At 41.4% G+C, this 15,066-nt stretch overlaps 1 protein-coding gene across 1 annotated transcript; it reads right to left on the reverse strand.

The window, feature by feature from the left end:
* Positions 1-1,859: 1,859 nt before the first annotated feature.
* On the reverse strand, positions 1,860-15,064 carry LOC132999015 (up-regulator of cell proliferation-like). Its single transcript, XM_061068784.1, has 2 exons — positions 15,028-15,064; positions 1,860-6,546 (listed from the first exon to the last, which is right to left on the reverse strand). Exons 1-2 carry the CDS (start codon positions 15,062-15,064, stop codon positions 1,871-1,873), a joined length of 4,713 nt encoding a protein of 1,570 aa, XP_060924767.1. The 3' UTR covers positions 1,860-1,870.
* Positions 15,065-15,066: the final 2 nt, after the last annotated feature.

Below are 15,066 nucleotides of genomic sequence, written 5' to 3' on the forward strand. Positions count from 1 at the left end.
GAAAAATTAAGTTTTCACCTCGGCCCAACAGCTCTATGAAGCTGCACCACATTACACACACTCATAGATGTCCATTAAAACACTCAGGTGAACAGTAATAAAGAAGATACTTTTTAATTTGATGAAAAACATTGAGCATAAAATCTTCAGTGCAGATAAACCAGGTAGGATGAACACAAACTATAAAAGTGACAGAATATAAGAGTTTGACGACTCAGGAATAATTCTGAAGAATCAACACAGGACAAGAGAACACAACATTACAGACACACATCTGTACTATATAATAAAACAAAATAAAATAAAATATAAAATAATATAATAAAATACAATACAATATAATATAATATAATATAATTAATACAACAAGTCACTCTCCAGGTAGATTATTTTTTTATTATTCTACTTGACTTATACACAGTACATATATTCAGCACATTTATACAGTAATATACAGAATACATATTTACAGTATACAGTAATATTCTGCTCTCATCAGATAATAAATTCATGGTATCATATGATAATTTATGATTCAAATATTGTTTTTGCTATTTTCTTTATTTCAAAACATATTGTTTTATTTCATATGTCCTTTTACATAATATTTCTACTCATTATGCAAAGAACATTTGTGATCAGAAAAAGTCAAACACAAACTGAGATCAACTGACTCATCATTTATTGTAGCTTGTAAATCTGTCACATTATCAAATGTCATTCGCTTATTTAGTCGAAATCTAAACATGAGCAAAAAGTCCCAAAAATAAGAAATGTAAAAAGACAATTTGTGCTTCAACATCATTGTCCGTGGTACTGCACTTGTCATTTAGAACAGAGTACGTAAATAATGGAAAAAAACATTTTAAATCAGAATAATATGAATAAAAAATGAATCCTTAACAGTATGTGAATAACAATATTTGCTTGAGCAAACTTAAACAACTTAAAAAATAAAAGTAACGATATAAAGGGCAGTATATTACTGAATATTTCATCACATGGTCTTAGTGTATTGTACATCACCATTGTTTTCTTTATAGTCATTACATACATAGAGATAATACATTCATAACTTCATCATCCACATCACCATGCACATCTGTTTCTCTGCCCTGAACTACATAAAGTTATATAAAAGATAAGTCATCATATACACAAACATACGACAACATAAAGGAACAAAAATACAGGTACATAATATACATATATACATTCATTTTTACATTTCTCTTTTATTTCTTCTATCATTGTCATTTCATTCAATCAAGTCGTTCTGCTGGAGGGCGAGTGTCTGTTGACACCGTAAAAAAACGACCAAAAAATAAATCATCGAAGAGTCGCAAAGAAAAGAAAATGCACAGACGTCCAAACTAACTCTGTTGTTATTTCTTAATTTTCACCGAAACAAATTGGTTGTTTAGTCACATTAACAAGAAAGATACACAAGAGTAAAACAAACCAAACAATAATCTCTTGCCCAGATTCCCCCAAAAATAGTAATCTTTCCTGAAGCTGAATTAGTCTGAAGACTTGTAGTTCTCTGAATTTGCTTTCAGACCTGCACGGAGGTCCAGACATGTTCCTGAGACTTTCTGGAGAGGCTGTAAGTGAGAACGTAGAGAATGTGAGAACACAGCAGGAAAATGTCCTGAACATTCACAGAAAGTGATTGGGCGTGTTGATGACGTTTCTAATGTAAGATGTGAAACTGGAAGAAAACAAATACCTATAATCAAAGTCTGGACAATTTTCAGAGTCTATGTAAAAAAATAGTTGAGTAAAGGTAATATTTCATCCAAGTAAATGTGAATCTATTGCTGAATATTAAATTGGACTGAATTACCTGATGGGTTCAGTTGTACTTTGTTCACTTCATGTTGAAGGCGTCGTTCAAACCCTTCAGAGCTTGTTCCTTTGTGAGTCTCCTCCAGGCCTCTGGGACATCAGCTGGTTTGACTTTGTATTCTTCAGCAAATCTGTCATTGTATTGCACCAGGACGTACTTCCAGTAGTCAGATGCCTCTGTGGTGCGGTCTGGAGGAATGATCCAGTCTGGATAGTACTTGTTGTAGTCCTTGTAAGGATGCCACTCCCCTTTGGTGTCTGAGTTTCTGAATGAACGATCACTGTGAACTTCAGTTGTACACAGTGAATTAACCAGCCTCCCACCTGACTCATACTGGTGTCTGCCAAGACCTTGTGGCCGATGAATGGCTGCATGATGCTGCTTGTGTTCTTTGCCACCGGCCTCACAGGGAGCCTTACAAAATGGACACTGTCGTCCACAACCAAACACTCGCTTGAAAAGCTGATCCTGTGGTTTGATTGGAAGCTTGTTCAGAGTCTCAGTGATGTCATCAGAGTTTGAGAACTCCTCTTCCAGTTGGTCCTTCAGCTCCTTCATTGAGTCCTTGAGACACTTGATGAATGAATGACATGAGCTTTGGATTTGAAATAAGGGTTTTTTTTCATCCTCCACTGAAACTGAGATGTCTTTGACCAAATGTTGGCGCATGTTGCTGATTAGCTTTGAGATGCTTTCCTTGTTATCTGGCAGCGGAGCACCATCCTCTCCTATTGCTGCCCGATCTATCGCTTCTGATATTTTTTTGTAGATGACTTGTAGATTGTTGTTCTTCAGTTTGTACAAAGTTTTGTCCACTGACATCTTTTGCAGGATTTGCTGAAATATCCAATCCTTAACATATGTTTCATAGTTAGCAATGTACCTGACAAACCTCTTGAAATCTTCCTGTTGCAGCAACTCTTTCAGAATGTTGTACTGGAAGATTGTGCGAGAACTATACTCTGCTGAATGGGAACCTGTCAGAATCTCATCCACAATGTTTACTCCCAGAGATCCACAGATGAACTGTTTCACAGCAGGTTTGATACAAGACTGGACAAAATCTTTTGCTTTGCGTTGGCAGGGATCTTGGTTTTGGTATAAATCAAGAAAATCTGACAGGTACTGAGTCTTGTATTTTTCCAGCTGAGTGTGAGGATTATTATCTGACAAGAATCGTTTGTGCATTTCGCCAAATTCCCTTGCAGCAATTCCACAAATGTGAAGTTTCAGGTCAATCTCAAACTGTATATTTGTTTTGTGATGGTCGTAACATTGTTTAAGGGATTCATCAATTTGTTCTAGAAGATCCTTTGTGAAAGAGTCCTGGTAATCTCCATCGGTCTTTACCTTATCTCGTACAAACCTTGTACAAGAGTCAATGATTCTGTCTGCAACGCTCTGCAAATCTTTTTTCCGCAGATGTTGGAGCTTCTGCATAACAGTGTCTTCGTGATCATGTCTAGTTTCAAATGGACCTGTCCCCATTTCCTTTAGGTCTGTTACTTTCTTCAAAGCCTCATTGACGTTTCTATTACAGAAGTCTTTCCTCAGCTGCTTCAGGACGCATGCTGCAATGTCTCGCTCTTCCAGGCCGGACACGTTTCCAGTGGCTTCAGCCCACATCTTTTCAAACTCTTGTGTCAGATCTTCCTCAGTCAGAGTTGACGCGTTGCAGTCACTCAGAAGCTTCATGACCTTCTGTTCAATCACACCTTTGTATTCTCTCTGAATGTCCTGAAGTTTTATTGAACTTAGTTTTAGGTCATGGATGTCATCCAGTTTTACCCACACAGAATGTTTGATTTCATCTGCAAGGCCTTTGACACTGTTTAAAAAGTCCACTTTGTATTTCTCTATCAGATGAACTTGTTTCTCTGTCATCTTGTAGAAGTCGAAGATTTGTTTCCTCCTTTTTGTTTGTTGGTCTGTTATTTTGTCTGACACCTCAGATTTTTTTCCTCCAACTAATCTGTTCCAAGTTTCTACCTCAGATTCTTTGTCAGCATTCAAGATTTCTACCTCTGCTTGTGTTTGCCAGGTCAGAATCTCTTTTCTGAACTCTAATTTCCACTGATTGAACTCTTTGCACAAGTTGTCATAGGCTTGAGCCACAAGAGTGTTTCTGAAACTAAAGATGAAGTTCTCATATTTCACTGCCTTCCAGAGACTCTTCATCCATTCCAAAAACTCTGGGATCTGAGACACTTCATTGCACTGGTCCTTCTTCACTGTTTGCAAAAGGTTTCTCTTGAAATCTGCTACAGCTTCACTGTAACCTGTGTTCACTGGGGCCATTGGTGGAGTTCCATGCCAGAGTCCTGGGATGTTCCAGTTGTTCTTGTCCATGTCATAGTCCAGCACATCTGTGAACTCTTTGATAGAAGGTTTCTTTTCCATTTCAGCTGCGATTTGAGTCATTTCATTGAGTTGGTCCAGGAGATGTTTTCTTTCTGTCATGGTCTTGGCATGAGCTGAAACTGATGAAACATTCTGGTGAACAAAATGACAAACTGGCTTTTTTCCAATTTCCTTCATCCTCAAGAATGCGTGCACTGCAATTTGCAGGACATCTTTCATTTCTGCTGAGTTTTCCATTGCGATGTTGATGATGGTGGCATCACTCAAGCCAATGACAAAGGTTGCTAGCTGGTTGTCGTGCTCGTAACTGTCCTCTAGTTGTGCCAGATCAGGAGCCTTAAGACCCTCTGTGTCAATGAGGACAATAAAATCACAGTTTAACTCGCTTTTCAAATCCTCTCCAACTTTGAGGAAGAGCATGAAAGCTCCTCTTGTGCATCTGCCGCTGCTAACAGGAAACTGCACACCAAACATGGTGTTGAGGAGCGTTGACTTACCGCTGCTCTGAACACCCAACACAGTCAGTACCAACAGTCTGCTCCTCTGTCCAACCTTCTTGTGAAGCTCCATCAGTACGTCTGTCACCCATCTCTCTGGGACGTTGGAGGCATCTCCGTCCAAAAGCTTTAAAGGATATCCATCCAACAGCATTTCAGCTGCCAAACCAGGGAGCTGGGATATTTCATCAGCTGTTGTTGAGCTGCTGGTTGAGAACTCGTAGATCAGTCCCATCTCTCTCATGTAATGCTCTGTTCCTAAAGAGCTGTCCACCAAAGCTTGGTGTAACTCTGCTATGAGTTTGGTGTCTTTCTTCTCGCATTGCTCTTTGAATTTGTGACGTAACTTAGAGAGTTCGACTCGTGAATGTGTATTAAACTTCAGTTTCATCCACTTCAGGAAAACATCTCTTTTTTCTTTGTCATTTGTAGATAAGCACTTGATGAAAATCTTCATTCCTTTGGAGGCGTCAGAATTTTGTTGCTTCTGTCTGATTTGTCTTTTTTCTTCCTGTAGTTGACATTTATATTCTTCAGGGCCAGAATCACCAGATGTCTTCAGTCTACACTCTTCCTTTTCTAACTTTGACAACCTTTTCCAGTTCGCTCCTTGCAAACTCAGATTTTGTTTTTTATAGTCTGGTATACTTCGCACTCTAATGCCGTCCATGATCTCCTCAGCTGCTTTTCTTTGTGCGACAGTTTTGCTTTCGTCCACAGACAGACCAAATTCAACAGCTTTTCCAACCATATTTTCAATGCTCATGGTGTCTTTCATATTTAACAGGGATGCCTTGATGACCTCACAAAGTTTCTCTGAGAAATCTGCCACATTAAGCCTCTGGTTTTTTACCTTCACTCTGTTCTTTGGTAAACCTAACTCATCCACCAATCTCTGCACAGACATCATCTCCTCACTGGCATTCCCTCCCTTTCGATTAATGACAAAGAAGAGTTTGGATTTCACATCTTGAAGAGACGATAGATTCCTGTGCTCACTCTCTTCAACACTGTCCAGGAACACAAAGGTAGCTGTTGATACTTGAAAGAGAAAGTTGAATTGTGTGAGTGATTCACTAATGTCCCCTCGCAAATTTGCGAAGGCTACTGGCCCTGGGAAAACATCTAAACTTTCATTACCGCAGGGAAGGTACCAGCTAACCTCAACAAGCCCATCTGCAATTTCTCTTTTGACTGCACCCCCTTTCACATCTCTGTGTATGAAGATGTTGCAGTTCTGTTGCCCTCTGCTGAGGACATGATTCAAAATCTGGGACTTGGATAAACTGCTGTTCTTCAGCCTCACAAAGGAGAAGAATGGTATTTTTGCTTGGACAATGTTGTCTTCAACAAACCCTCTTGATTCAGACATATCATGTGGACGCCACTCTTTGACGATATCTCTCAGAGCCCACAGCATCAGGGTACACTGACTCTTGTGGCCATAGGGCAACAGCAGTGGAAGAGAAAACTGGCACATTGACATCTTGAGGGCCATTTCCTGCTGCAGGAAGCTGTCAGCGCAATGGAAGAGAGCGACTATGAGGTCGAGGGGGTTAACCTCATCGTCTCTAGAGTCATCATCGCTGTCAAGGTCTTCATCAAAGAGATCATTGTCTTCCTCAATGTTTTCTTTTGGCCTGATTGATGATTTTATTGAGCTCCTGCATTCTGCATTCATTTGCAACAGTTTTCTGAGGAAACTCCATGGTATTTCCTCCAGTGATAAAACAGCTTTTTCCTCAATATTATTTTTGTTGATCTCAAAGAGAGACCGTAGATTGAGCTTGTTGGGATAAAAGTCCTTCAGTCCAAGTTTGACGAGAAAGTTCAAAAGGGCTGTCAAAGAGAAAGAGAACATACATTTTAGAAATTCACGACTGGCACCACCTATTGGGTTGTATATGGATTAACTGGCGCGCCGTAGAGAAAGGTTGCACTTACAATGACTCCGCATGCACTACGCAGTTTTATGTTTCCTATTATTATTTTTTGTACACACTGCACTGTCGCTAATACGGTATGATCGACTAACCCTTTTGAAATACGTTTGCGCTAAATACAGAGTTTTTGACCGCCTCTCTGTTTACCAATACCTCGCCGGAGGAGAAAGAAGTGAGGGAAGCGCGCCGGTATCTGCTGTGTGCTGGCGTTCACTGAGACCTGGCTGGATCCTATGGTGCCTGATTCGGCCGTCACTCCGGCCAGTTTTTCCATCTACCGGCAGGACAGAACCTCTGAGTTGGGTAAGAGCAGAGGTGGAGGGGTATGCTTGATCGGAACTCTCGCTGGGGCTCGAAAATTTTTGCGCTTTCAGCACACTGCTCACCAGACCTGGAGCTGCTATCGGTAAAAGTCTGCCCTTTTTACCTTCCCCATGAGTTCAGCTCCGTTATAATCACAGCTGTTTACATTCCACCGCAGGCAGACAAAACGTGCCCGTTAGGGGATCTGTACGGATTTATTAATGGACTTGAGGATGCACACCCTGAGGCAGTCTCTATTGTTGTTGGTGACTTCAATAGGACAACCACACATCCTCCTCACTGACCCTGAATACCGGGGCCCCTCAGGGCTGCATACTCAGTCCCGTCCTGTACTCCCTGTTCACGCAGGACTGTGTGGCAACACACAGTTCCAACATCATCCTCAAATTTGCAGACGACACTACCATTCTGGGTCTCATCTCTAACAATGATGAGAACGCCTATTGTTGAGATATCTATGATTTGTTCTTTATCTTATGACTATATTTGACCAATATCTTGTGAATTAATATTAGCTGTATAGTCTATAGAATCAATAATGCTACAACTGTTTCTTTTAATTGGAATGATGATCTTTTTGACTCAGACGCAGGGTCAGACACAGAGCACAACCACAGAACCATGCACATGTTGGGGAAGAGGCCCCAGTGATCTGAGTTTCCAACAATGAGTCATAAAGCGTGACACTAGCCTAGGGAAACCCCTCACAATAAAATTCCAGCATGGAGATCTTATCTCCATGTGAGAGAAAATCAATTCCTGGGTCCCCCACTGTAAGCCACTCCCTGAGACTTGACTTCTGACCTTTCAATTGGCCGAAGGCCACACTGACCCCTGACCCCTCCTCCCAGGGGGGAGTCACCTGGAACATGACTTAAAAAGGCTGAGCTCACAGAAACCTTCCTCTCTTCACTCAGATGCCCAAGCGACAACAAGGCCCCTAGGGGTTTTACTAGTTAACTCGGTATTTTTTTAAGAGACTCTCTCTCTCTCCACTGCTCAAGTCGTATTCGACCTCCAGAGGCCGAACTACACGACTCAGCAAGCTAATGGAGGCGATAAGACGTTTGTTTTATTCATTTCATTTCATTTCCTTTATTCTGTTATCTCAGTCGACAGTTTATTTTGAAAGGACATTTTCCTGTTTTAACTTGAAAAGACCAAACAGGAATCTCACTTGCGAGACGAGTGAGACACGGACTTTACTATTCTTCTTTTTCCATACGAGCTACAACGGCTACAAGCAGCTGCACATCCCTGAAGAAGAAGGACGACGTCATCCCGTCGAGGCAGCAGGAGAAAATCCGCTCTTTTTCAGTCCTGCGCGACGCCCGCTGCTCCAGGCGGAACAGCGGGAGCCCGCCTAAGAGACTACGAGCTATTCACTGGACTTCCGGGCTATTCGCGCGGAACGCGCACGCAACCCACGAAATCACAGTCACAGTAAGAGGCTTTATTGTCTGGGCAGATGTTAGTTAAATACGTAGCGTATTATTTAATACTTGAGTATATTTGTTTTGTAGGAGACCGCTGAGTCTCCAGTGTTTGGCTACTCCGAGCCGCTACTTCCGGTTCCGGTTTGACGGAAATGTTTTGTGTTACAGTGAATAGGGCCGCGAGGAGCGCTTCCGGCCGCACTGTTAACGTCTGTGTGCCCACAACGTTCGTTTGAGGGCTGAGTGGTTAAATCACTGTTAAACTTATCTACGGCGTATTTTTAAGAGCTTTGTTCTCTCTCTCTCGCTCTCTCTCTTTCTCTCTCTCCTTCTGAACCGACCTATACACCTGTTCCGATCTGTATTTAGAATACAGTTCATGTAACATAGTTAAATCTATATTTAAAGGGCCTGAACGCATCTGGCCGCCATTTTGAAGCCAAAACTAAACTAGAACAAAGAACCCTTTTGTTCTGCCTCCTCCTTGTGTCTCACACGTGGTCTGGCGGCCATTGGAGAGAATTCATCTCTAGACCCGCCCTCAATTCTGGCTCTAAATTCATAACGAACCCGCCATTTTGTTTTGTAGTTTTAAGCCTAACATTGTCGGCCTCCATCTTAGATGTGATGTCACTACGTGACTGCGTCATCGCCACGCCCCCTTCTTTTTCTCTCTCTCTCTCGCACACACACACACACACACATACATCCACACACACACACCCACACAGACACTTTGATAGACACAGACAGATGCACACACACACACAGATACACATAGATGAATACATGTGTTTTCTAAATTGTGATAAATGCTGCTGCTGTTGTGATCTTTGAAATATGGGAGTTTGTTAAGATGATGAATCATTAAATAACACTAACTTTATTTCAAACACACATAGACACATACACACAGAGAGACACTTTGACACAGACACACACACACATAGAGACAGACATACATAGGTAGACCGCAGGTTACATGTATTTTCTGAATTGTGATAAGTGCTGCTGCTGTGTTTATCTTTGAAATATCGGAGCTCGTTAAAATGATGAATCATTGAATAACATTATAACTTTATTTCCCCTTTTTAATAAATGCTTTTGTAATTAAAGTATCTGTAGTCTGTGATTATTTGTGCATAAGTGTGTGAATACAGCTGGATTATGATTGCCTGTGCTCGAACTTAGAAGCCTTCACTGTTTATTAAGTAATCAGAAAGCGCCCCCTCTCTTTTTATCTTTATGACTGCTTGTGTGGCTGTAGTGGGGGGGCAGAGGGGGACATTTAATAATGTGATCGGTAAAATTGGTAAAATTAAAACTCCAGGACAACAGAAGGGGAATACAAACTATGGGATGCATATTTGATCATTTATATCATATAAAATTTGTCATCAATATGGTTTAAAATCATTTTTTGCTGTGTTTCCCGGAGCGATATGCTCGCGTCAAGCGCAAAAAATAGACTCGACGCCGAAACAATCGCTGCACTGCGCGAGGCTGCCTTGGCGCAGCGCTGCACTTCAGCGTCCTGTGGGACCGACACAGAGGATTAACCTGGGAGTGGATGGGAGTCAGCTGTTATTTAAGGCATGGCGCTGCGCTTACGCAGTAAACCCGGCGTGAGGAGACTCAAGAAGTTTGGCATGGCTGCAAAAACACTGACAAACTTTTACAGGTGCACCATTGAGAGCATCCTCTCAGGCTGCACTACTGCCTGGTATGGTAGCTGCTCTGCTGCTGATCGCAAGGCCCTGCAGAGCATATGATCGGCTGCCATCTCCGGAAGATCATCAAGGACCACAGCCACCCAGGCTGTGGAATTCTCACACTGCTGCCGTCTGGCAGACGTTACCGGAGCATCCGAGCACGGACCACCAGACTCAAAAACAGCTTCTTCCCCCAGGCCGTAAGGCTTTTGAACAATCAACACTGACCCTCGGAACAGTTACCATTCACATTCTGCTCCACCACCCATACAAGTACACTTACTACGTACTTACTACACATATATTCATATTATTTAATTTAATATTCCCCACTCCTTCACCCGGTAAACTGCTGCTTCCTTTTGCTATGTTATATGTTATTTGTTAGAGGTTATATGTTATATGGTCTGTTATTTTTTTATTTTTTTTTATTTTGTATAGCCCGTCTACTAAGTAGATGTTGCCTGCCAGGTCACAATATCACAGGTCACACTTACTAGGTACTTACTACACATATAGTCATATTATTTAATTTAATATTCCACACTCCTTCACTCTGTAAACTGCTGCTTAATTTGACTATGTTATATGTTATGTCATTTTTTTCATTTTGTAAAGCCTGTCTACTGCGTATATGCTGCCTGCCAGGTCACAAGAATTTCACTGCTCCGATGACGCTGTCATTGGTGCATGTGACAATAAACTTTGATTTGATTTGATTTGGTTTGGTTGTTTGGGTATGTGTTATTTTGCAGTTTTTCACACTGTAAATCTTTCTTGTGAATAACATTTGGGAGCAAGACTTAATTTACATGAAACCAAAACTATTTATTGTTACGTATAGGAATCCCCAGATGTCTGAGCAACATGGGCCTGAAGGGACATGTCCTCCTCGAGCTGCCTCTCTCATGTCTTGTAGTGGAGTTTAAATTCACCAAAACAAGGCTGGAGACTCTCTCAGAGTCCAGAGACAAATACATATGGGCTGTTGAGCCATCATTGACAACAGGACAGAAATGGAAACCAAAAGAAGCAACCCAACAGGTAAGAGCAGCACTCAAGCACACTGAGATTGCCGGTCACGTTAAACAGGGAAGAGGAGGTTTGGGCCTAAGTCAGATTAGTCCCCTGTGGAACAAGGCAACTCCTTCAGAGCGGAGACAATTGGTAGTCCTGGAAATCTGGCATCAGGAAGAGGCAGCAAGATGTGTGAAGGCTGTCACTCAAGCAAGACAGGGGAAGTGGATGAGATGGGACCTCATAGAGAAAAGACAGATTAGCTGTAAGGACCTGTGGGGAATGGAAGCTAGCAGTACGCTACCCTCATCCTCACTGGTTGTAAAATAAGTCTCTCCTAAAGGTATACGTGGAGACACAACCAGGTACTCACATGCCTTGCAGCAACCATAGACACAAAGATAACTGCTACCAATGCCTTGACATCAAAAACATCAAACACATTTCCAAGGAAAACATTTGTCTGTGAGGGGGAACAGGGACAGAGAGGTTCTCCGTCATCTGACCAGAAATGGTCAGATAGAGCAAGCCAGAGACTGGAAGATGTTGATGGACGTGGACCAACGGCTTATAGTCCAATCACATATTGTTACTACCACTGTAAGACAGGATCTGATACACTGGTCCAAGCTCATCGTCTACTTCGTAGAATTAACCCAAGTTTTTAACGTCCTCAGCTGGAGGACAGACTTCAGTATAAATTTGGTAGCTACAGCTTTGTGCCCATTCACGCAACAAGCATACAGATCTCAACATAATGCTTTGTAAGCTCTCTGTGTCCATACACAAATAAAAGCTGAATGAGTTACCTGCAAGCTCTTCACTTTCTGGTTCTGTTGTAGACATGGTCAAAGCCTTCCCTTTATTCCTCTGTGCGTCAAAATCTGGAGAAAAATATATATTAACTCGTAAGTTTAACAGAACAATTGTTTACAGAATCAAACAGTTTATTTTTGGATTAGTTTGTGGCCAAGATGTTTTAGAATTGAATTGATTTTGGTTACCAACTACAGGTGGAAATCACAAATCACTTTGTCCATTTCAAAGATTAATTGTCCGACTTGCAGCACTGACCCAGATTGTGTTTATTTGAACATGTTGCTAGTCTAAACCATAAAATTAAGTTCAGTACATAACCACAAAAATATTTCTCATTGAACTATCTATTGTATAGTGACTTTCGTCATTTTCTTAAGAATGTCCTGTATTGTACGGATGGACCAAGATTCTGTGTGACCTGCACCCACTGAGCCTGTTGTGAAAGCCAACCTGCACTGCCCACAGAGAATTGTATTAATCTGTGACCTGAACTGAATAGAGTTTTTGTGGTGACAGTAGACTTTATGAAAAGATAGACAACATGTCTCCACTTCCTCCCATTGTGAAAAACTGAGGCCAAAATATCTTCGGTGCTATGGAATCTTACTCCTGATCATTTCCGCTGCTTATGTATTTATTTAATTATTTATTGAGATTCATGTGATTCTAAAGGCCTTGGGATCTCATTTATAAAGCAATGCGTGGGATTCATACTAAAAGTGTACGTGCGCACAAAAGCCGGAAATGGAATACAAAAAAGACAATTCATAAAACCGTGCGCACGTACACCTGAACGCAATGTTCACTTTATAAATCCCAGTCCACCTGGAAACGTTCGTACGTGGATCCGCCTCCAAATCCGCCCTCCACTCGCCCACTTTCAACCATAAATGGTCAATGCAAAGCCCGGCATGAATATTAAATGATGCTGCTGACCAATGGGTTTCCACCGTGAGTCCTGACGGAGTCACGGCATCAAGCGATGAGAAGAGGAAGTGAAACTTTCTGACACTGACATCAAGGTGTTTGTTCGTGAGGTGGAGGAGAAGAGCGACTTTATGGGACAGTAGTGATGTCACTAATAAAGAAAATACACTGAAACTCTGCTGCTGCTGCTGTGGATAACACACTGTGTGAGAGTGAAGATGAGAGAAAGAACCGAGCTTGAAATAAAAAAAAGATCCAATTCAAAAGTGGAGGCAAAAATAATTTAATCATCCAAAACTGCAGGATTATTAAATTCAGAGACTGCTGAGATTTCTTCAATCTTTAAAATTTAACAGAATTATTATTATATGCTCGTGTTTGTACTGGGATGGTTTGGATCTGTGTGATACTGGACTCATTTCAGCACAAAGTTCACAGATCACAGATCAGCGGAATCTATGTTAGCTGATCAGACCTCGCTTCCTCCTCCTCCTTCTATTCACCTGCACACATGCACAAGTGTCAAGCAGTATTTCATTATTTAGAGCAGTGGTCACCAACCTCCTCGAACCCAAGATCACCAGATCTACCACCCTGATATCTTCCAAGAAACCAACTTAGGAGGGTCAGATTTATTATTATTATTTTTTGCAATTTGTGTTAAAGGCTGAATATACAAGAAATACATATACACAAAGAGAGGCAGTTATGCAACTTTTTCTATTCAATTCCCAATATTCAAATGAATATCTATTCATAGTTACAATATGTAGCTTCTCAGTTCCACATCATGTTCTGCAGAGGAGCTGCTACTGCAGCACAATGTTTTTACAAATAGGCTTTAGTTGGATATGGCCACAAATATGATTATTGCCTTGTATGAAAGAAGTCCCTTGTACTCAAATAAATACCAGAACTACGCAGTCTGTAGCTGTGCATCTTCTGCGCTTGCAAATATTTCACAATAAAACATACTTTTTAAACAAGGGAATGGATTCCATTAACAGAAACGCTGGAGTGCTTTTATTTTGAAAAGACATACAGAAAGTGTTGCAACCATTTGTTTGAGACATAAATTCATCAGAAAACATTAAAACTCTGGTGAAAGATCATTTTCTCAGTTTATTCTTCTGTGAACCAACATGTTTATCTGTTTATGACACAAACGTATTCACATCACTTCCCGAACACGTTTCAAAGTGAAAGCACTCCAGGATTTCACATTCTGAATTCACTTATTTGTTCCAACAGGGCTTTGATTGTTATCAACAGACCGAAAAATGCGCATCTTCATACCTGACATTTAGTTTGGTACATAAACCAACTTGTTCTTGAAGGAAATGCTGAGATAAACCAGCAGCTCAGACGCCAGCAGGCGGACACACAGCGCGTGTGAAAAACAGACAACCGACACACAGAGGATCTGCGCAGCGACGACAGCCAGTGAGTCCAGAGAGTTGGGGGATCGACAGTGAAGACTGGGAGGTCTCGATCTGCGGGTTGGCGACCGCTGCTTTAGAGCATCGGACCGATTCCCTCACATCAGTGGATCATCACCTCCTCTGGGATATTATTTGGAAAGTTGCTTCATTTCCTGTAAGTAATCTCCTGTGCGCTCTGTGCTCCTCGTGGCACAGTCACGTTCACTGCAGCGATCTGATGATACACTCAGTGTTAGAAGTTATTATTAAAACCTATTAATGACTCAGCTCCGTAACTCCGCTGTTAAATGGAATCTGAACATAATTTGCTGTAAGTTGTTTTATATATATTTTTTAATTGAAAGGCTCGTGTGGAGCAGATAGGTCGCGCGAGCCAAACTAAGCTGTTGGTTTTAATGTAAATTAGGAATTGGATCTATGATCTGGCTTCAGTTCACCACCTCACGTCTGCATCGCCACTTTCCCGTCTCCAAAACGTTCGTACGCATGGGTCAGAGTTTGAGCGGAAAGACGCAAATTTTCCCGTCAAGTTTGTTTTTATAAATCCCTGCGTTGGCGTGAGAAGTGGCGTCCTCACGTTTCAGGCCCCGTTTTGTGCGTAAGCAACGGTTATAAATGAGACCCCAGATCTTTCAAAGTCCTATCATAGCTAAACTGATATTGCACTAAATTATGCATGTAAGTATTCAAAGGAATTTACCTGTAAGCGCTCCTTCTGCCGTGTTCATTGCGGACATGG

Source organism: Limanda limanda, chromosome 3 (genome assembly GCF_963576545.1).
Source record: "Limanda limanda chromosome 3, fLimLim1.1, whole genome shotgun sequence".
In the NCBI taxonomy this organism is placed as follows: Eukaryota; Metazoa; Chordata; class Actinopteri; order Pleuronectiformes; family Pleuronectidae; genus Limanda; species Limanda limanda.